This window comes from Lathamus discolor, chromosome 1, assembly GCF_037157495.1.
Source record: "Lathamus discolor isolate bLatDis1 chromosome 1, bLatDis1.hap1, whole genome shotgun sequence".
NCBI classification, from domain to species: Eukaryota; Metazoa; Chordata; class Aves; order Psittaciformes; family Psittacidae; genus Lathamus; species Lathamus discolor.
The window spans coordinates 117,661,603-117,684,977 of record NC_088884.1 but is presented as its reverse complement, the minus strand read 5'-3'; the positions used below and the strand labels follow the sequence as shown (position 1 = coordinate 117,684,977).

The following is a 23,375-nucleotide window of genomic DNA, read 5'->3' as shown; positions in this document are numbered from 1 at the left end:
GCATATGAAGCAACAATAGAAGAGATTCTACAAACAGCACCAGAGGATATGAGAGATAAGTGATCTAGGTTATGGATATTATGAGGATGTGGCCATGTCTGCCTCCTGAAAAGCAGTTATCCCTTGCCTCACTGCACTGTCATACACAAATTAGATGCTCTTAATAAAAAAAATATCTTGCCTGGTCTGATAAAATCTGAGGGTTTTTAAGCTGCTGGAGTTCTGCTCAATACCACCAATGTATTCAAGCAGTGTTTACTAACTTATGCAATAATTTCCCCCTGGCAAAAACATGAAATGCAAAGCACAGATATCATTGTGCTGAAAATTAAAGAATGTACTTTTCAAAATACCACCAATACAACATTTAAAATGCTATTACTTATGTACACATACATGCATTGACACATGCATTTTCCTTTTTAGAGTATCTGTGCATATAAACATCTGCAATTATAAATGATAAACACCCTGGAAAATCTCCCTAGGGCCAGAAGATTTGTGTGCACACATGAAATAAGCGAGTCACATGTAAAGAGAAACCGTATTTGGAAACTGTAGCCCTTCATGTCCAAACAAAGCACACAGACAATTAAATAGGCCCTGTCCAAAAGAGCACAGCCGAGAAGAGAGAACAACTAGTATGTCAAAACCACAATGTAGTAAAAGGGGATCCTCAGAAAGGGGGTAAAAGTACTAACAGTGACTTTCCAAGGCTGGTGCTAAGCCCTGTATCACTTAATGCTCTTATCAATGATCTGAAAGGAAATGTAAAATAATACCAGTGATTCTTTTTGTATGTCATGTGCAGGCCAGTACTAGAAGTTTCATAGTTACATAGAGGAGTCAAATCTGCAGACATTATACAAGATGATGGGTATCACTGGGGGACAAAATGTCACACCAGATCAGCACTTCTATCCAAGCCCTGAGTGATTGTGTGACTCAAGAAATTAACATCGTCCTTGGAGGCAACATGAATACCACATGGAAAAGGTGTGTAATGTCTGTATTTCCTATTGGGGTGGTTGCTACAGAAGACCCCAATCAGTTCAGGAATTCCCATTCCCAAGCAAGTTGTAAAAATGTGAACAGTGCCCAGAGATAACCCATGAAGTGAACACAAGAAATAAACCTCACACACTCAGTGCTTTTCAAAGAAAATGGCCCATGCATGCAGGAAACATTAATATTTTACCTAGTATTCACAAGCTGAACAAGATCCAATGCCTGGGAGTCAAAGACAGACAAATTATGACTAAAAATGAGACATTTTTAAATGGTGAGGATAACGAACCACTGATACAATTCATCAAAGATGATGGTAAATTTTTAATGCTCTTACAACTTACAGTTGCTTCTGTTTAGGAACCACAAGCCTCAGATGTAATTTGCAGAACTCGCTTATGCATTTTCTTAACTAACACTCCTCTTGTCCAAAAAAGAAGCAGGCTGCTTGCAATTGACTTCATTTTACCCCTTTTATTTTTTGCAGTGGCATAGAAATACGAGTATTGTTGGCTTATCTGTGGGGAATATACTGGGTTTTTTTGCACTGCATTTCTTCTGTTCCTTCCTATAAGTTGGATGCCAAATTATCTTTCAAACAAAGCTAGTTAAAATCCATTAAGAAGAAAACATATTCCACAATTGTTCCTTAAACTTGCTGGGACAGGCGAAAAGTAAACAGCAAGCTGAAAGCTTCTCAGAGCTTCAGGTTCTCAGAGTTCCTGATCTCAGCCAACAGATAAGCATGCAAGCACATTTCTCAGCAAGAGGGACACCCCAAGCTCCCAGGAGACCTGGATTAGCTGCTGTGGCTGCTCTTCATTAAGCAGCAGTGTCCTTTGCAAGCACTGCCACACCCGCTTGTCAGCTGCTTTAACTTGTTCCAAAGGACTCTCGCCCCATGGGACAGCCCAGAAATTATTTCTTGGCCTCCCTCCTGGAGAAGGGGGAGGACTGGGAGTAGGTTCCTAAAGGGTTTTCTGGGAACGCATCAAGTAATGAATGGTTGTGCCAGTTAATCTGCTGTGGGAACGGGGTAAAGCATGCTGCGCAGCAGGTCACTAGGTTCTTCACTTGCACCAGTTAGTTCAAGTGCCAGAGCATGGGAGAGCAAGCAAACAAACAGGAGTCTGGTCATGTACAAGTTATTTTCAAAGCAGGCTTTTTCCAAAGCTCTGCTAATCTAATGCAATTCCTAAATATTATTGTCTAATGAAACTTCTCCCACTCCCCTAAACCACTGTTTTTGTAAAATGGTCTGCACAAAGACCCTTTAAAAAGTCATCTGTTTCAAACTAACGAAAATGTTTGCCACAGAAAACACTGAAGAAAATAGCATTCTTCAGCAAAAAGATTCTAAATTTTTTTAAATGAACCCTTGGTACTCCCTGAACTATTTATACTCCCCACCAAAAATGCCACTGGTTCCACAGTTTCCCACCTTCCAAAAATATCCTTCCAGTTCCCTACAGAATTGTCCTTTGAACTCCATGCCTCTGAACCCACCATGTTTCTTGCTCTCTAAACGATCTTCAACCAAAATGCTCGTAGTTCACCCCAAGCCTTCTGAAAATAACAACCGTATCAGAAAGGGCTGAGTAAAGTGGAGGAGCAGGCCACGCCATTCATGTTTGGTGCACGTGGCTTTTTACTCCACTGAAAGATAAACTGCCATCCCTGTTGGCAAGAGAGGCAGCCTGGCAGAGTTACCCTCCAGAAAAACCCCCTAGAAATAGCTCCTCTTCAGCTAATGATGTAACTGAAAGGAGTCCTCTTCCTGCACAAGTGCCCCAGCAGCCAGCCAGGCTCCCCAGAGAGGTGGTGGGAAAAGATGACTCTGCGGAAGAGACAGAGTCTGGCTGGGAAGCAGTAAGAGTGAGCTGCAGGAGAACAACTCCATCTCTCTGCCTAGAGCTACAAGATGCATCTGCCATGGAGGCAAAGGACATCCCGGCTAAAAGACAACTCTGACCAGATCTATTAAAACCTGACTGCATTTGGCTGGAGCACAGCCCTCTCAGGCCAGCCCCAGGGCTTTCACCAGCACCCAGCTGTGCAGTACATCAAGAAACACAAAATATTGTTTATGTGCTGCCAGATACAATGTTGCTGGGCTCAGTCAGCTCAGCTCACTGCTGTGCCCTTTATATGCAACATCAGCTTTGAGTTTAACCACTCCATACGTGTCCAGGCTGTGCAAACACTCTCCTATCCTGCTGCAGGCCAGTCTGAGCAATGTTAGGAGTGGCACAAGTGCATATTGAAGGGAAACAAAAGTTCAGTGTAATCCTGTATTTAGTTATCAGTAACATTCAAAATAACAAGAGAAAAGGTAGGTAAGCTTGCAACTTCCCAACCCACCTTTCACTGTCCTGGCAAAAAATCCAAGTTTTTCCACTCAAGGGGCATAAATCCAGCAAAAGCTAATGAGAGCTTGGAGTAAACTTATTTTCCATGACGCTCAGTAGCCCTCTCAGAATGGTGGTCACTTGATTATTCCTCCTCCCCCCCAGTTTGACACTTTCTGGAATTTCTGGGTGGGGATTTTTTTTTTTTTGGTTGTTGGTTTTTGGTTGTTTGTTTGTTTTGTTTGTTTTTTTTAAGGAAACATCTATAAACTTTATAAAACATGGTGCACTGTTAACAGTGCTCCCAAGAGAGTAATCATTTCATGGTGGTTAGGTGGTTCCTAACCATAATGCAGGATGGTTTACAATACAATAAAAATGTTATTTTATTAGATGTTAATCCCTCCCTACATGACTCAAACTTTCTGAATGCTGAGAGCTTGGAGACTGAGAAAGGGCCTGTGGAACCAGTGGTGGAATCTCCTGTTTCCAGTAGTCCTGTCAAAGCCATAATGACTGGAAGTCATTAACATCCAAATGGCCTTTAGTAATTTCTTTGCCATTACCTAGTGCCTTCTCTTTGGAGTCATCCCTCGTGCAAATACACTTCTTACAGCAGGTGCAGAACGAAAAAGAAAGCTTTGGTACAGAAACAGAACTATCTTCACGCTTCCTAACTGCAGCCCTCTCGGAACAGGAGGAAGGCACTGAGCCAGTGTGAGAAAGTGCACTTTGCAGATAATCAGTCAGCTTGGGATCACATTCCTCAACAGATAAAATGAGAGGAAATCTCTCATGGCCACTGACCATGAAAGAGGAGGATTTTACAACAGTGAAAAAGCTCAGAGGCAAATAGATGCAAGCAAAGTGACAAGAGCAGTGAGTGACACCCTGCCATGCCACCCCCAGATGTTTCGTATTAGTCAGCCAGCTGACCACCTCGATTAAAAATACACACGTGTGTCATGGGAAGTCACAGCTGAACTCCAACAGCCTACACTGCAACGTGCTGAACACAGCGTCCAAATGCACAGCTCTTTCAGCTCAGCCGGGAAACGGCAGCAGCAAACAAGCCTGGCTGAGAACTGTGACCTCTGCCCACTGATCTTCCTGTGCACTGCCTGCAGGACGCAGGCCCAGGTCCCCTCTGGGGAGCCACACAGGAAGGAGCACCTCATAGCTTCAGGTGGCAGAAAACTGCTTGCTCTGCAAAGCTACCGGAAACAAGGCACGCACTGCTGAGCCTCCTTAGCTGAACAATGCACTAGCCACTTCAGTAGACAGGCTGAGGAAGTTAAAGGAGAGGGAGCTACCCACTGCAGCAAGAATATGTCCAGTGGCAGTGCAGAGGCTCTGCCTCTTCCCTAGCTGTATAGTAAGACAGGTTAGTGACGGGTGTCTTGGCTTTTGTAAACACCAATATTAAAAGCTCAAAGATTTCCAGGGCTGGCTTAAATTCCTTATCCACTGCGCGTTCTCCCGTAAGAGGCCACTGATCCTTGTGCTTGAAAATTACTTTAGAATTTTCACAGACGTTTGCACCTTATTTCCCACTGCGAAGACCATTATCTGATCCAGATGGTACCAGAAAGCCACCAGCCTCATGAGATGAAGGGACTTTCTCCTCACAGTGAAAGCAGACACAAAAAATGGAACAAGATTATAAAAGAAAGAATCCTTCCAGCTGAGAGGGCAATGTCTGAGATATAGAAAGGGAATATTTTTTTTCAGCTTTGTTACACAATTGCTGTGAACTTACTGTAGTTCCTTTCTGGTTTCTAAGGCTGCTGGATGTTGTCCCAGGAAACAGGAAAAGCCAATATACTTGGCTCATGGACTGAAAGAACAACTTTTGTTTCCATATGCATGTTATGGCATTAAAGTGCTGCTTTCTACATCTGTCAACAGATCTTTGTTTCATTTATGATTCTTGTTGCTTCCAAGATGAACCTCTGCTTCTGTGGCACATGACAGGGCATCAGATTCAAAATGTTTTCCATCCCACAAGTCATAATTTGTCACTCTCTTTGCACAGAGAGGCAAACAGGAAGGTTTGAATAGTGAAATGGACAAAGCCTAATCTAAAGGAGTAACCTGTGCAGGGTGGAAAAGAGAGGGCAAATGCTTGGAAAAGTAAACTGAAATCCACCCAGGTGACTTGCATGGAAAAAGATCCACATAATTACATGGTTCTGTGTCTGTCATTACATCTCTACCTACAGGGGAGAAAAACCCTTGAAGAGCTCAGACCACACCCTGACTTGCCATTCACAGTCACCTACCTCAGTGAGACACATAAATCACATTTCTTTGTGGCTGTGTTTTTCTGAAAACTGAATGCTTTTCTTAACAACTCATTATGTAAGGCAGTTCCTACTGCCAGCATCTCACAATGCAAGAAAGAAGGGAATTGATTGCATAGGAGGGTGGAGACAAATGTACTCTCAAAGTCAAGTGAGTCAGTTTGGAAAAACTAACTCAACACAACCTAAAGAGAGACAGTGACAAACAGCAACAATACCTTACACACAGAAAATCCTCTCTGAGGGCTCAGAGCAGAGCCCACTAAAGGCTGCTGCCGAACGATGCAGAAGGCAACTGCCCTCACCACCTCCTCACTGGCCTCATTCCAGACCTTTGCTCCTTTCCTGAGCAGTTTTGCTGGGAAGCCCATGGCTACAGAGTCCAGGGCAGCCTTGTCAGCTGCCTGGCTGCAACCCCTTATGTAAACCTGGCAGCGAGGCTCCTGAGTGATAAGGCAAATTATTGCTTTGGTTAGGGACTGAATGTACTGGCATGACAGACTTCAAAAACAAAAAAACCCAAACCTAAACAAAAATAGTCAGCTAAGCAAACAACACCAGCCCCCCTCTGCTTAATTTGTTCTGGCAACAACAGGCACCCAAGTTCTTATCACATGCCAGATAATAATGGTAAGTTTTAGCTTGTCTTGGTTTTAAACCGCAGCTGCTAAAAGAAAAGCCAACAAATAGGGGAAGTGTTTATAGTAAGCACAAACTTCTCAGTGTACAAATACATGTGTTTTTATACCTTGACAATTAACAGCAAGAACATGGAGTGTCATTAAGAGGGTGCAGAAGGGTACATTAACCCAACCCTTACTTTAGAGAGGCAACTAGAGCATGTGAAGCCTTGACTTGCAGGACACAGGCCAGATATAAGGATCTCTGTGAACAAAAGGTTGATATAAACAAACCTTCCCTTTGAGAACATGAACATGTTAGAAAGCCGGCACGGGGTATCTGTGCAGCTGTGACTGCAGCCACAAACAGGAATTTATGATCTTTGGCACACAAAGACAAGGCTAGAAAGTACTGGAGAAGGCAGCCTGCTTACTGAACAATGGTAGTGGTTGCTCTAAGCTTTGGCTCTCGGGAACTGCACAATGTTTTTCACAAAGTTTGACTGCCATACATGCACCCATAACCCAGCACCTGACCACTACTAGCAACGAAGGGTACCTGGCTGCACTCCTCTGATCAATATATAACAGCATTGCAAACTGCAGTGTGCCCTCCCACTGAGGGATGCTCCTTCAAAACAGTACCAGAACTGCACTGCAGGGTGCCCTCCCACTGAGGGATGCTCCTTCAAAACAGTACCAGAACTCCAAAGAGACACAGCTCCAGGTAGAACAGCCATATACAACAGCAAAGCATATTTTAGTGCCCTTTCCTGAGCAGGGACATTGACAGGACACTGACAATATCCAGGACACTGACAACGAAAGTCTGCAGACAGCAGGCACCTCTGAGCCAGCATAAGCCAAGAGATTTCTGCTCATCATCAACAATCCCCTGCCTCACATTTTGGCTGCAGGAAGCATTTTTCCTACTGCCTGAAGGCTATCACTTTGCTTGTATATGAAGTTTGGCACAAAAGGCTAACAGCATTGCTTGTAAGAGGCCCTCCTACCTTTGTATTCACTTACTTCTTAATATATCCTGTCCCTGAAGTAAAATCCATTTAAATGTTATTTGAAGCACTAAGTTTTAGCACCTCTAGGCAGATCCAAAATCATTCCAGTTTCTACTGCAGTTATGTATACCCCTTCTGAACCAGAGTTTTGAGCAGACTTTGTCCTAGATAGTAGAAAGAAAGAGGGACCCAAAAAGGAACTCTGAGCTTCACAGAGCTCTAAGCCCATCCTAGCTCCCTCTCACTGAAGGTCTGGTAAGACCCCAGGGAGCCCTGGTCCTTTCTGCCTAGTCCCAAAGCTGCTGCCTCCCCTGGCTCATGAGGGGGGGTCTTGTGGCTCTCAGCCAGGTAAAGATAAAGTATGTGTGTGGTTCCCATGGTCTGAAAGCTTGGCTGCCCTGCTCTAAAGCTCTGCACAGGAGCTCTTGGAAAAGTGAGACAAGCCTCACAGAAATATATATCAGGCTGCATATTGCCTGCAGACTTTCATGCTTCTCTCAGAGAACTCTTGCCTCTTGTCTCTTCCTTTCTTTCTTTCTTTCTCCACTGTTTCAGGATTTACTCAAAGACTGCATTACAGACATGGTTTCCTGCTACTGCCTAATGAACAGTTTGTCCTTGGCATACAGATGTAATAATGAGGCAACTTTCAAGAGAACACATACATTATGTGCTAGCGGGGATTATGGGTACATATAGTTAATCCACCTATTTTGGAGAGAAGAAAAGAACATATCAACTTTACAAATACAATTTTCTTAGGATAACAGGTATGAACAGAAGGTGATACAGATTTTATGCTCTGCACTATGTTTTGACTGCTACTGATGTATCACATAATTTAAATGACAGCAGCACCTTCAAAAATTTCCTGCCATGAGGAACCACACCTGTTAGAAGGCATAACATGATTTCAATGTTTAAAGAATTGGTAAGCTATTCTAGAAGATGCAGTTGTAACTGTAGCTGCTACTTATTACGCAGATCTTCATTTTAAGGTTAACTGTATGAAGACACATGCTGAGGGGTATTTTAAATAGTATCAAAATTAACTAATCAACCAGAAGTCTTTCACTTTCCCCCTAAAGACCTCTTCTCTAGTGTCAAATGAAACTGACTGAAAATATATTACAGATTACAGCCCTGTGCATGTGTTGGTGGGGGGGCTTACAGGCTTACTAGGTGCAGCTATTTCTTCACTGTTACACTTGCGAGCCTGCTAAAGGTGGAGTTCTGTATCTACTGTTCTGTGCAGCCCTTCACCCTCTTCTAATCCACCCGTATCACAGTATCTGAGCATAGAAAGGGAACAAACCACAGGCGTTTTCATGAGACAGCAAATGATTATCATTGCCAAGAACAACCTTTATTCTTTTCTAACAAAGACCATACGATAGCTGAGCAGATACAGTCATTTCAGTAAAATGTATCAGATAATTACATATAATTAATGATAACATTTATTTAAGAACTGTTAGTACCTTGCGACACAACCCCCCTCAACAAGAACAGTAGCGTGTTTGCAAAGCATTTTATGATCTAGGTCAGATGCCAGAGTCCTTTTGCTGAAAAAGGTGAAAACTCCTAATGTAGCCTTGCACTGAGATGATACCAGGTAGTATTTCAATGTGAGCCTAGGTTACACAGGAGTGACACAAGGCTGCCAACAGCATGTTTAAAAACAGTCCTGATATATCAGAGCACTCCATTCATGACAGAGAATCCAGGTTTCTGACTGTTGTACAGACAGAAAAGTGTCCCCCAAGTGTATTAGGTCTGCAAGAGACCTCTCTTCCCTCTTAGGGATGGTCCAGGGCATCCTCTCCATCCTGCCCTGCCCAACAACCTGCCATCCTGGAGCACGGTCAAAACCAGCAAGCACTATCTACTCCTTCTTTGGGAGCAGCACTAGATCACTGACAGAAGTACTGGAAGCTAAGAGCAGTGCAGATTCTCAGTTAAGTAAGTATGTACAGATGCGTGACACAGGACAGAAAATGAGGGCATTATTGAACAAAATGGGATTGCAAAAGAATTAATGTCTACAGTTTATTAATTTCCCACGTAAAATAAGAGATGTAGACAGAGACGAAAGATCATCTGAAGGCTTGAGCATTGAGACTAGGCTTCTGCCTAATTACAAACATATCTCATTTGGTGCTTAATGTCCTGTGTGAGTGGCTGTATGGCTCTGAGTTACTGGCTGGCCTAACTGTCCCATACTTCAACAGTACTCTTCTAAGTAATCACAGACTGATGGGAAAGTATGAATTCCTACAGCAAATAATTGTTTTTTGAGGACTGTTCTCCTGAAAGAATCATATTTTTTGGGGGCACCTCATGAAGCACATCAGTCACACATACCATCCCAGACATGAAACTCGTAAGTCCTTTGTTTCAACTTGATTTTCCTTTACACCTTGTGACATGTAATGGAGTATGGGCAGTGGCACACTCTCTGCCAAGCTCCAGAGTACCAGTGCAAGAGGCTGTAACATCTGACCCAGCCCCAACTGCTGGGCCTTCTCTTGCTGGTAGAACTGTATTGCCTTCTCAGTTTTGCCAGCTGACCTACTTCGATAATTGTTTCCTCACTCATCACAGTTAAAAGGACCTGGATTAAGGAAGATGTGTAAATGAACCTGATGTTTTCTGGCTGCAGGAGTCTTGGGGGCAGGCTTGGGGACAGTAAGCCACACAGCTGATGCAGGTAGAAGTTAAAGAGCATGTGTGTCTGCAAGGGCTAGAAACCAGATTTGGCATCTATGCTTCACCACCATCACAATTCAGAATCTGGTGTTACTGCATCATTTCCTAACTCATTCCACCATTATTATAACCAAAATCTCGTGCTAGTGCATAATTTGCAAACTCATCTCGTAAGGTGAGTGCTGTCTGTCTGTGCTAGTGCTGAGAATAGCACGCGTCTGCTGCTGACACAGTAAAGTCACTCAGTTACGTGTCTGGCAGCACTGCCTCTGCTTTGTGTTCTGCGTTGGTATGCAGAGACGCCGTGGTGTCATGTTTCATGACATGCAAATAGCACTATTTCCCACATTAGGCCAATCCCGCATTTCAGTAGCATACAGAATTTCCCACAGTAACCTGAATCCTTCATGCGCTGCACTAGACACAAGAAGAAAGGGAACGACAGACTCAATTCAATATGCTGAGAACAACAAAAATACACTGGTTCAGTGAGATGTTCAGTGAAGAACTTTACAACAAACTTAACTGTCCATTACCTGCTTGCTTCACTGATAAAAGTGCCAACAACCAAACCTCAAGATTCTCTTTCAGATGCTCTAGACAGACGGACTCTTACAGATGAATTCAGACAGATACAGACAAGTACTCTTTATTCTCTGTCTTGTCTGAACAACACTAGTACTTATCATTATTCCTGCCAGAAAGGAAAAACCCTCAAAAGCCCCTTCCTTTTTTGGATTAAGAATGGGAATAAAATCAGCTATCTGTTAAGACCTAAACGGGGAAGATCAAACATGCTTAACTACTACTACTACACCTTAACATTTTGGTTGCACCTTGTGCTCCGTGTAATTTCTGGTGCCCGATCTTAGACCAGTCCTGTCCATCTGTACTCCTTCACCAACCAGCCCACCTTCATATGCTTGAAAATTTATAACGGGAAGGCAAACTAAAGCACAGAGCTGGCTTTGAAAGGAATACACATGTTAATTTGCCTTATACCCCAGCATACTGACTTTGTAAGCACAAAGTTTTCAAAATGCTCAGAGCTGGAGGTGCAGGTACAGAACAAACACATAGGAAAAAAGGACCACTAACCTGGAGAAAAACACATCACTGTTAATGAAGGAAATTTCATCTGTTAAATCCATCTCCTTCCAACATGAACCACCATCTGTCAATCGGAGGCTGACCTGAGGTATTCCATCTGATAGGCCTGGTTGTGGCACTAGGCATGTTTGGCCAGATCCTTCCATTGTGGACTTTGTCATCTACAGAAGTAAAGACAGAGAAAAATGAAACATGAAAGGAAGAAAGGACAGAGCAGCCTTTTCAGATAATCTAACAAAAAGACATTCCATACCAGTGTATAAACAACAAGGAATATGACAAGGTGAGACATAACAGTATAAAATACATATGAATCATATGTATCCTGAATCATAAAATACATATGAATCAGACATTGATAAAGACTATTTAAAGAAAAATAAAGGTGTGTCTGTGGAAAGAACAGGGGTTCTTTCCATAGGTCGCAAGATTTAAAAAAGGAGGGTGAGTAAACAGAAAGTTGTTTTCTGAATCACAGAAAACTTCCCATTGAATTTGATTTGCTTCTTGACACAACTAGAGAAACAGATGGTATAGGCAATCATACACCTCTTCTCCTATCCTTTTTGATTTCAGCTGATGTCAACATGTGCCCTGGAAGGAAATTTCTTAGACTGTGAACATTCTGCATTCATGTTCTTTAGTGAGGCGAACAGGACACAGAGCTGGAAGTTCAGCTCCCTAAATCAAAGACAAAGTTTCCAAGCATCACTGAGCCTATCTACATGAAGCCAGGGGTCTTGCTCTGCCCTTTCAGCAGAAGCATACAGAGCACAAGAGGAGACAGTGCTGTGTCAGATGGGCGTCCAGTATCAGCAGCAGATAAAGGATGCTTAGGGGGTAAAGAGGGCAAGTTCAGAGGTCTGTCCCTCATGCATTGCCACAGCTTTTAGCAATCTGTGCTTTGGGGCTTTTTTCGACTTAAGAGGTTGCACCTGGTTCATGTGTTATAAGCAAACATGGAGCCTAACCTTTGTGCTTGCATTCAGCTGTTTTCCTGTGTTCACTGCTAAGTTTAGCCTTTGCAAGATCCTATGTCTGGGAGTTTCACATCACATTTCCCAACAACATTGTTACACACTAATTAAAGTTATATAAGAAAAAGTATTTCTATTTTAGATATGGTGACAGATATTCTTTCCCTTGTTTCTGAATTATGAGAATTTGCAAATAATTGTTCCTCACTCACTTTCGCCCTACCATCCTTGACTTTATACTACTCCAGCAGTTGTCTCTTATCAGACAAAAAACCAAAACAGTGTATATAGTCTCTAATTTTACAGAAGTATTCTGATGTGTTTGATCCTTTTTGCTGCTTTTCTCTACACCTTTTCACCTTCCTCAGCCAGAGCTGCAGGCAGCATTATGTATGTAGGCAGATTTAGTGGTGGCTTCTTATCAAAACCCAGCATTTTATTTCCTTTCATGATTGCTTACTGATCTGACAGCTTCGTGATGTTTCAGCAGCATAAAGATCTCTTTTCTGAAAACAAGATCTAACTTGGAGCTCATCAGCGTACACATTTATATAATTTGTGGTTTGTGGGCATTAGTTACCATAGAGTGATGGAAATTCAACTAGTAATTCTTTTCAGCCAGTACTGAGTAAATTAGGAGCCTTCTGTAAGTCCCAGTAGCCAGCTTTTAGTTTTTCCTACCTTGAGTAAGTTTCTAATATCAGCACATTCAAACTCTTTCTGGGTCATTACTGAAGTGGTTGAATAGCACAGATTCCAACAAAGATCCCAAAGGGACTCCAAGGAACCCTCTCTCCACTGATAAACCAATCATATATTTTTATTGCTTTCTAATTATTAATCCATAAAAAGTCTTTTCTGATAAACCAACCATGTATTTTTACTGCTTTCTAATTATTAATCCATAAAAAGTCTTTTCTTCTTATCACAAGACATCCTTGCTTCTTTAAAAACCTTTGATAATCCGATCAAAACCTTTTGAAAATTCAAGTGCACTAGATTGACTATACCTATTCATATGCTCACTGGCTCCTATGTGACAATTTTTTCTCCAAAGAAGTAATGCTGGTGCTTCTTAATGACTCCAGTTATCCATTTGTTGATTAATTCTGCTGCCTGCTGCAGTTTCTACAAATCTGCTGGACAGTAAATCAGACTTTCTGGATCACTCCTGAACCCTTTTCTTACATGGCTTACCATAAGATTTTTAGGAAAATTCTTGGTGCTTCCTCTGTTTCATAATACTTTGTTTCGCTTACATTTGTATTCTAATGCTTTGTGTGTGTTGAAAAGTTTCACGGGACAGAAAGCTGCTTCTTACTGAAAAATAATACATACACCAGAGGCAAAGGCAAACCAGAGAGATACATTAAGTGAGCTTCCCAGCTTCAGCCTCTGGACTGCATACTCTTGGTGAGATCCTGCCTTTGCTAACATCACCGGGCATTTTGCCTGGAGTCATCATCTCACCTTTGGACTACCACTGGCTTAAATCAATAAATGTTGGCCCACTGACTGCAGCAGTCACTGACTGTTGACACCACGGAAACTGGGCACACAGCACACAGGCATCAAGCCATGGCTCTCAGCTGCTACACAACTTCAGCAGTGCTGTGATTTAAAAGGGGCAGACCATGTCTGGAGGAAGAAGGGGAGGCAGGGATCTGCACATGGCAGCATTACAGGAGGGACTCACAACAGGAGGCAACAGGGCCTAGGATTTGGAGGCACCAAATTCTGCTAGAATGGCTGTTAAGCCTTTCTTTCCCCCTGAAAACTTGCAGTCGTCATTTAGCTGTTCTGCATCTGGAGGTGACAGCTGTCTCTTGTGTCTGCACCTGAACATCTCTCAACATGGCCTATGGTGCTATTTCACTGCCACCTGCTAAAGCTGATGCCATGAACACCAGAAAAGCTCTTCGCCAGAATTACAAGAAATGGTGCCTACATGTATGCACAGACCTCTAAACTAAAACAGCTCCTACACTGTCCTGTGTTACTACTTCACAGAAGTACACGTGGGTCTAAGCAAAACAGGTAAATTCTATGATGTAGCACATATGCCAGCAGCAATGGAAGCCTGGAAAACAGCAGGAAGCCAGCCTTTCCACCCCTACTATACTATGTGCATCCTGCTTTTAAGATTGCGATTAATAAAGCTAAATAATTTTGCTACTGGATACTGCATTAGTAAAATCTGCCTTACACAACAAGAAGCAGTAGGAAACAGGCAGCATCTGCCGAACAGCATGTATCTGATTCCCTCTGTGCAAATTATTCATGAACTTTACACTCATTTACAGAAGCTCCTTTTACTGTAAAATTCCATAACACCCCCCCCCCCCCCCCCCCCCCCATTTACTATTCTGGTGCTCTAAAAGGAAAAAAAAAAAGTTTTGGTATAGTCTTTAATTCTTCACATTTTCTGGCAATAAAAGATCACTTGGATGCAGGCACTTCCAACAAAAGGCATGCCAATCACATACAAGCTCTGCAAGAAAATTCGGTTTGAGAGATCAGATTCAAATTAGGATTATCACTGCATTTCCAGGGTACCTCAAAATCATTAAGAAGTGGAAGGAACTAATGTTTCAGATGATTTATAAGCTAGTATTTTGATAGCTTTAGAAAACAATATCATAGCATTGTAGTTACTTCTTTAGCGATATAGTCTACAAGTAATGGCAACTTATCTCTGAATTAAACTTACATTTAGTTTCAACGCAAAACTGCTTTCAGTTGCATCTGTATATAAACACATTGAGGAGCACAGACTCGATGATCCTTGTAAATCCATTCCAACTTGAGATTTTCTATGATTCTGTGTAGCAAAATGTATTCCTTGAACCCATATGTATTAAAAGTTAAATAAACTTTTTCATTTAAGTAATATGTCTTTAATCTTTATTAACAATAGGAAGGAAAAATGTTCACTGATCTCATTCTACAGTTTTTAGTTACCCTGTGAAAAAGCTACCTGCAGAACTATCATAACAACAGCACTTCACTGGGGTGCCTCTGAGACGAAGATGTGCCCATGGGTAGACAAAGACTTGAGTAATTTGAATTCCTTACAAAGCACATTAAAGAACTATGGACAGAGGCAGCCTAAATGTTTTTTGGGTGGTGAAGCTCACAAGAGATCATTTTTGGGCAGATTTCTTTGTACATGCACATGCATATGTTTCATGCAATGAAGTCTGAGAGAGCAATACCTTACAAAGTGACAACAATACCTTGCAAAACTGCAGTGCTATAAGTTATTCATTATCAAGACAATACTGAGACGACAAGCATATCAGTTGTTAAACGACAGAAAAGAGAGAGAAAAAAAGACAAATATTGTATAAAGGCTATTCTAATTTTCTCCAGTACACCCCTTTTTGTGCTCAGCCTAACGAGCCATCTTATCCTCCGTGGGATGGGGAGGATAGCCAGTGAAACTCCCAGGAGGGCTATTACAAAGGCACACAAGAAATCTGTCAGAAGTTCAAGCATTAGTTTAAAACGAAACAACAACAACAACAAAAGCCCCTGCGGAAGCTTGTTGCATGTTGTAACACATTTCTACAGGCTGTATCTTGTTACACTCTGTACCAAGTACTGTAGGAGGTTTGTAGTTAGCTGTGCAGCACACCCTCATTTGCATTTTGTCTCCAGAACAGCCATTCCACTGAATGACAAGGAAAGATTCGAGTGAGGTTTACAAAGGTCTTGAGTGGAAGAATCTCCCGCACTCCCCAGATAAGGACAACCATTAGCTAGAAGGCAGTTGTTTTCATCTCATAATGTTCTTGAAAGTACTAACAGTAAGAAAGGAAAGCCACTGTCTATTCATTAAAATACCATCTTGTACAGTGGCTGTTTTGCTTTTCTCAAGAAGACTTTCAGAAACAGTATCCTGTTTGTGTTTTAGCTCACAGCCCTTTACATTTAGCTTACACCACTTCTATTAATTTCCCACCCCTCAGATTTAGCAACAATCATTAAGTTAACCTGACTTCATTCCTTATCTGCTTGATCATTGTTACAAAGTCTAGTTGGAGGCAAATAACTAGCCTTAATGATCTGGATGATGAGGCAGAGCATACCATCAGCAAGTCTGCAGATGACAAAAAACTAGGAGGAGTGACTGACGTGCCAGAGGTCATGCTACCATCCAGAGCTGACAAGCCTCACGTAGTTCAACAAGGGGAAGCACAAACTCTTGTGCCTGTGGAGGAACAACCAGTATGTGCTGGGGTCTACCCAGCTTGGCAGAGAAGGACCTGGGTGTCTTGGTGGACAAGCTGACCATGAGTCAGCCATATGCCCCTTGCCACAAAGGCAGCCAGGGGTGTCCTGTGCTGCATTAGGAGGAGTGCTACCAGCAAGTCAAGGGAAGTGACCCTTATCCTCTACTCAGCGCTAGTGCAGCCACACCTCGAGTGCTGAGACCAGTTCTGAGCTCTCCAGTGTTCTACAAAAGAGATGTGGACACAACTGGAGAGAGTCCAATGAAGAGCCATGAAGATGATGAAGGGACTGGCTCATCTATCCTCTCAGGAAAGGCTGAAAGAGCTGGGACTGCTCAGCCTAGAGAAGAGAAGGTTCAGGAAGGATCTTATCAAAGAGTACCAATACCTGAAGGGAGAGTGCAAAGAGGATGCAGACAAATTCTTTTCAGTAGTGCCCAGTGACAGGACCAGAGGCAATGGGCACAAACTGAAACATGGGAAATTCCCTCTGAACATCAGGAAACATTTTTTCACTGTTAGCATGACCAAGCACAGGCACAGGTTGCCCAGGGAGGTTTTGGAGCCTCTATCTGTGGAGATATTCAAAAGCTCTCTCATCATGGCCCTGCACAATTAGCTCTAGGTATCCTGGCTGAGCAGTGGTGTTGGACAAGATGACCCACAGAGGTGCCTTCAACTTCAATCACTCTGTGATTCTGTAATTTTCCCTTTTACATTCTCACTTATCCAGCTAGCTAAACATATTAATTGCTGTAAACTGTGATGCCTAAAATGGTGTGGCATGTATCAAAGGAGCATTTTGTCCCAGGCAAAATCTAAGCCATATGGCCTGCCAAAGAGAAATCCATAAATCTTTGTAAATCCATAAAAAGCTTCACTTCAGAAGATGACACCAATAAATCCAAGGAAAACCCAGAAAAATAGGAATGTTCTGGTTGAAGAACAAATCTGTCTCCTGAAACATTTTCATCTGGCAAAGCCTAACCTCAAATTGCATTTGACAAAGATCAGATTCAGCCTGAACCAGGTGTGTTGTGGGCTGTTAGGTTACAGTTGCAGGCTGTAGCTGCTGAAAGCATGGGTTCTGCCAAAGTCTGCTACTCTGTAATTTAAAATGCATCTTTGTTCTCAGCAAAATACAAGTAAAATAGCATCAAATGCTACTGACAATCAAAGGGACAATCCCAATAAAGGATAATCAGAACAGCAAAGAGTGGACAGCTACAAAGAATTATTACACGATACATCCTGCATTAAGCTTTCAAGTTTTGCTGTCTCAGAAAGTTCAGACACAAGGAACTGTGTTTGCAATTTTAGTAGTGACTAGTCAGTTTTATGACCAATATAAACACACATCATGCTGGGTGTTGAAGAAAGTGCAAGAAAACCTTTCCCCTAGAGGCACAGGCTGATCAGTCAAGGTGGCATCATCCCACACATATGAGAGCCAAGACTCACAGCATCATAGAGATGCTCCATCTCCTTGTGAGCTGTCAGAAGTTCCTGGGTTCAAAGATAAAAGATAAATATACCATATATTCAAAAGGTCTGATGTGGTATGGTGACTCTAATCTTTCAATGCTCTTGAAGAACAGGGACTGCTCCACACCAAGATGCCATATGCATTGACATGGAGTAAAGATACATATCCTTAGCACAGCTCATCTTGCTTTTCTGGGTTTCTCACTCGTCTCAAGGAGGACGAATTAAAACTTCCAATATCCCAAGCTATGTTGAACACGTAAATGAACACGTAAATAATCAGGGTAATTTATACCTATTTGAGTAATTAGGCAGTCAAGATGCAGACCTTTTTGAAGAAGCTAACTGTGAGTTTATAGTTAAAATGTCATAATTGAAAGGATGACAAAGATGTTCCCATGAGGTTATCATAAAAAAACAACCCAGGAAGTATTTAAAACATTTACAGTACTTTCTTTTATTTGATACTTCATGAACTTACTCTTGCAAATAAGATAGAAACCTCACTCAAAAACTTCCTTAATAAACCAACGGTACTCAGATATCCACCAAAACAAAGAGGTCCACATTACCTTTTGAAGAGCTTCATATTTTGTCAGCTTAGGGCTCTTTCAGCTTACAAGTAGTGTATATCAGTACAAATATTTTACAGAATAGAAAAAGGAATGTTTCTTTGCAAAAACCTAGGCATGGCTGAGTGATGCAGGGAAAACTTTCCATGTTTTCTTTCCCACTCTAGTCTCAATTTGGCTGGCTATCAGCACAAACCTTACATGTTAATCTATCCACTCATCAGCGTTACCTCTGCTTCATGAACAACTGAGAAAGGGAGACCATCAGCCAGATGTACCTCTTGCCTGACAGCTAACCAACCTGACTCCACCAGTTCACTCAACCAGGCATATGTGTCTTTGCCAACAGGCTGGCCAACCTGGCAAGCAGAGCTTCAAACTAGTAAAGGTGGAAGAAGGGGTGAGTTATAAAGACCACACACACAAAGCAAAACCAGGATTGAGTGGGTATACCTCCAGTAAGTACATGGAGCCAAGGAAGTGCCTACAGGATATGACTACAGGGTACCCTCTTGCGCCCCTCCTGGAAAACAGATACACTCCAATACTTCCCTGAAATGCTTGTATGCACAGAGTATGGGAAACAAGCAGGAAGAACTAGAGATCTATATGCAGTCACAGGGCTTTGATCTCATTGCAGATCAAAGACAGATCCACAGAGACATCGTGGGATAGCTCACATGACTGGAATGTTGTCATCAATGGCTACATGCATTTTAGGAAAGACAGACCAGGTGGTGGAGTTGCCCTTTGTGTGTGAGAACACCTGGAATATCTGGAGCTCTGGCTCAGGGTGGATGAAGAGCAAGTTGAGAGCTTATGGGTCAAGATTAAAGGGCAGACCAGCAAGGGTGACACTTCTGCGTGTTTGCTACAGACCACCTGCATCAAGAGCACACAGTAGATGAGACCTTTTACAGATAGCTGGGAGTAGCCTCACAATCATATGACCTGGTTCTCATAGGGAACTTCAACCACCCTGACGCCTGCTGGAGGAATAACAGAAAGAGGAACAAAGAATCTGGGAAGTTCCTGGAAAGCGCTGATGATAAGTTTCTGACGCAGGTGATGGAGGAGGCAACGAGGAAAGGTGTGCTGCTGGACCTATACTAACAAACAAGGAAGGACTTAGCGATGTGAAAGTTGGGGTCAGCCTGGGCTGCTGTGACCATGAGATCATGGAGTTTAGTGTCATGTGAGGAGGAAACAGGGCAATATAAGATTGCAACTCTGGACTTCAGAAAAGCTAACTTTAGCCTCTTCAGCAATGACAAAGACAGTGGGATTGACACATCCTCAGCAAGTCTGCAGATGACACCAAGCTGAGTGGTGCAGCTGACACTAAGGGACAGGATGTCATTCAGAGGCACCTGGACAAGCTCGAGAAGAGAGCCCATGTGAACCTAATGAGGTTCAACAAGGCCAGCAGGGCCAGGGAGGTGATTCTGACCCTCTACTCTGTTCTCGCAAGACCCCACCTGGAGTACTGCATTCAGCTCTGGAGTCTTAAGCACAGGAAAGACATGCAGCTGTTGCAGCAGGTCCAGAGGAGGGCCACATAGATGATCAGAGGGCTGGAGCACTTGTCTATGAGCACAGGCTAAGAGAGTTGGACTTACTCAGCCTGGAGAAGAGAGAGGTCTGGAGAGACCTCACCTCAGTACTTAAATGGGCCTTTCAATACTTAAATGGGGTGTACAAGAAAGATGAGGATAGATTTTTTAATAAGCCTTGTTGTGTAATGGTTTTAAACTAAAAGAGGGTAGATTCAGACTAGATATAAGGAAGAAAGTTTTTATGATGAGGGTAATGAAACACTGGGAACAGGCTGCCCAGAGAGGTGGTGGGTGCTCATCCCTGGAAACATTCAAAATCAAGATGGATAGAGCTTTTGAGCAACCTGACCTAGTTGAAGCTGTCCCTGCCCATGGCAGGGGGATTTGACTAGATGACCTTTAAAGGTCCTGTCCAACTCAATCTATTATATGATTCTAAGACTGGAGTGAACTTAAAGCAAGAGAACAGTCATCTTTCAAGAGACTGCTCTAAGTGCTAAAAATGAGCTTGAGCCAAAGCACAGATTCAGTTCAAAAAGTAATAAAATATAAAAGAGTAATTAAAAACCACCTTGCTTCATCACTTAATCTACCACCTACAATATGGATTTTAAAACCATGTAAGCATATTGCAGCTGACAAGTTCTTGCAAAATAAAAATGCTTCATTGTCCTGAACAGCTGACACTGGAAGACAAAGATCAATAGCTCTGCAATTCTTATCAGGTTTAGGAGAGAGTCAGCAGAGATAACATAAGCAATAACACATACTTGAACAATTCAGCTACCAGCTCTCTTCGGTACTCACAACTGAGAACCAAATCCTTCCCTGAGTAACTGCCACACTGAAATCATCCTCACAAACTGTGCAGATGCCGCTGTCACATTTGGATTTCTGTTACTCTACTTGTATTTTTAGATATTAGATCACTAAAACACCTCCTCTGTACTCCGCCCTACTCAGATATCAAAGTTATAAATTTGATGCAATCCTAAAGTGTATATAAAGATTTAAAATTCAACCAAGTTCTGCTGTCTTATGTAATTTCCTGTGTCTTGAAGAGGTCAAGACCCTTTGGATTCAAAGAGATGAGCATTATCTTCTTTTAAACCACAGCCTCCATATTTGACAGAAGCCACTGCAAACAGCAGAACTGCTTAAATGTTTAAAAGTTAACACACACTTACAAACTTTGTTAACACTGCATGATTCCAGAGGTAAGGAGCTAGCAAATGCTCTCAGAAAGCCTACAAAATTCAAGTACACACTTATCACATTTCTAGCTCCAGAGTTAGGTCACTTTCACTGTATGTGGATCCCATAATCTTGTTTCAGTAAATTTTCTCAGAGTTAAAGTCATGTCTGTTATAGCCCATAGTCAAAGCCCATGGACTTGAAATTGTACAGGAATTACTTGTATCAGAATCATTTTCTTATTTGTAACTGCTGTACTGAATTTTATCTATTTTCAGTGAAGCTTTAAATTAATGCTGTAACAGCAAGTTAATTCCTAATGTGTTGCAGATATCCAAATCACAATAAACTCACTGTCTCTAAATGTATCAGATCCACAGAACTAATCTAAATGAAGAGCAACAGACACTTATTTTACTGAAGTTATGTCATGGTTTAAACCCAACCACAAACCTCGTCCACTCACTTCCCCCCCTTCTTGCCCTCCCCCTACTCCTGGAGGGACGGAGAGGAGAATCAAAAAGAATGCAACTCCCACGGGTTGAGATAAGAACAGTTTAGTAACTAAGGTATAACATAGATCACTACTGCTACCACCAATAATAATAATGATAAAGGAAATAACAAGAGGAAAGAATACAACACCTCAACACCAGCCGACCAATAACTCGCCCCACTCCCCCCAGCCAAGCACCGACCGATACCTCCTCCAACCCTGCAGTCCCCTAACCCTTCCGGGGCCCTCCAAGTTACATCCTGGGCATGACGTGCTGTGGTATGGAATACCTCTTTGGCTAACTTGGGTCAGGTGTCCTGTCTCTGCTTCCTCCCAGCCTCCACTCCTCCCTGGCAGAGCATGAGGCTCAGAAAGTCCTTGGCCAGACCAAACATTCGAGCAGCAACTTAAAACATCGGCGTTATCAGCACTGTTCCAAGGCCAAATGATCAAAACACAGCACTGCACTAGCTCCTAAGAAGGAGAAAAACGACTGCTGCTGCTCAACCCAGGACAAGTTAATAGACAGGATTCTGAATATCATCTGAGATTCACTGAGATGGTAACAGTTTTCCCCCGTTACTTCTCCATCAAAACAAATTTCTTGAAACTTTAGTAATACTGCCAATAGAAAAGTCTGAAGAAAATCTCTATAATATGGCTGTTTCTGGTCTGAGGCCACAAGAAACCACTCTGGGAAACCACACATGCTGTTTATCAGAGCTGTTTAAATTATGATGTCTCAGTGAATGTATCTGAGCTTGCTACTCACTGCTCTTTGTACCAGCAAGATGAAAAGGAGGTGCATAAACAAATCTGTTCCATCTACCCTTATCTTTAAGCAAGCCCACAGAAACAGAGCATCCCAGAATCCTCATACACTTCAAATCCCTGCAATGAATTTAAGGCATTAATAGACATGACTGTAATGGTACCTACATTGTGGACCACATACTGTTACCTCAGCCTCCAGCTGCATTAAGTGGAAAATGGTTAAAATTATCTTCTTCCCAGACTTGTTTCTCTAACACAAAGTCAAACCAGCCTACCCAGTGAATCACCTAATACGGAAAGGCATAGGAGGGAGAAGCCCAATGTTTACCTGTGCTACCTGCTTCCATACTTATTTAGGCAGTCACTATCTTAGTTTGAACTGTCCATGTATGACTAACAAGGCTAGACTTAATGATAAGTAGAAGCTCCCTTCAGTACTGACCCCATTTTTTCCCCATTAGCTCTCTTCCCTATGACATATCATATAACTTATTCAATCAATGAAAAAGGCCTTTTACTGTAAATGAGTTGCTGCATGATATGTAGGAAAAAAAAATCCCATACAAAATACTTCAATAGCAAAATTACCATTTCCTATGATCCGGGACAAAATTCACATTACTGATATTTAAGGCAAACAAAATTTGCCCATTTTCTTTGTGCAACTGGCAAGTCCAAATACCAAAGCACTCGATTAAGTGCTTTACCAAAATTATCTGACACTCTGGTGCTCAAGCTCTGGATGAACAGTAAAAAGTTACCCCAGAGATGCTTCCACTAGGGCGGATTCAGCAAACAAATTCCAAATTCTCCCTGAAGGCTAAATATAAATATTGTGTACTCCAGAAAGATGTAATTTGAACCAAAGCTATCCTGTCCTAAAACCATTAAAATTCAAGACATCAACCCAGCAGTGAGATAATCTTCAAACCTGAGAGTCTCCATGGAACACAAAAGGAGATTGTTGGAGTG

General features: G+C 42.2%; 1 protein-coding gene across 9 annotated transcripts in view; it reads right to left on the bottom strand.

Annotated features, from left to right (window-relative positions):
- The window catches only part of FAM13A (family with sequence similarity 13 member A), a 156,651-nt gene that overhangs the window by 65,391 nt on the left and 67,885 nt on the right, over nucleotides 1–23,375 (bottom strand). For 8 of the 9 annotated variants that reach the window (XM_065692196.1, XM_065692180.1, XM_065692242.1 and 5 more), the window contains exons 6-7: nucleotides 14,802–14,912; nucleotides 11,103–11,275 (exon numbers count right to left, since the gene is read on the bottom strand). In XM_065692196.1, coding sequence (XP_065548268.1) covers nucleotides 11,103–11,275; nucleotides 14,802–14,912 — 284 coding nt within the window. The remainder of the gene's footprint in view (nucleotides 1–11,102; nucleotides 11,276–14,801; nucleotides 14,913–23,375) is intronic. The other variant, XM_065692253.1, reaches the window with a different exon arrangement.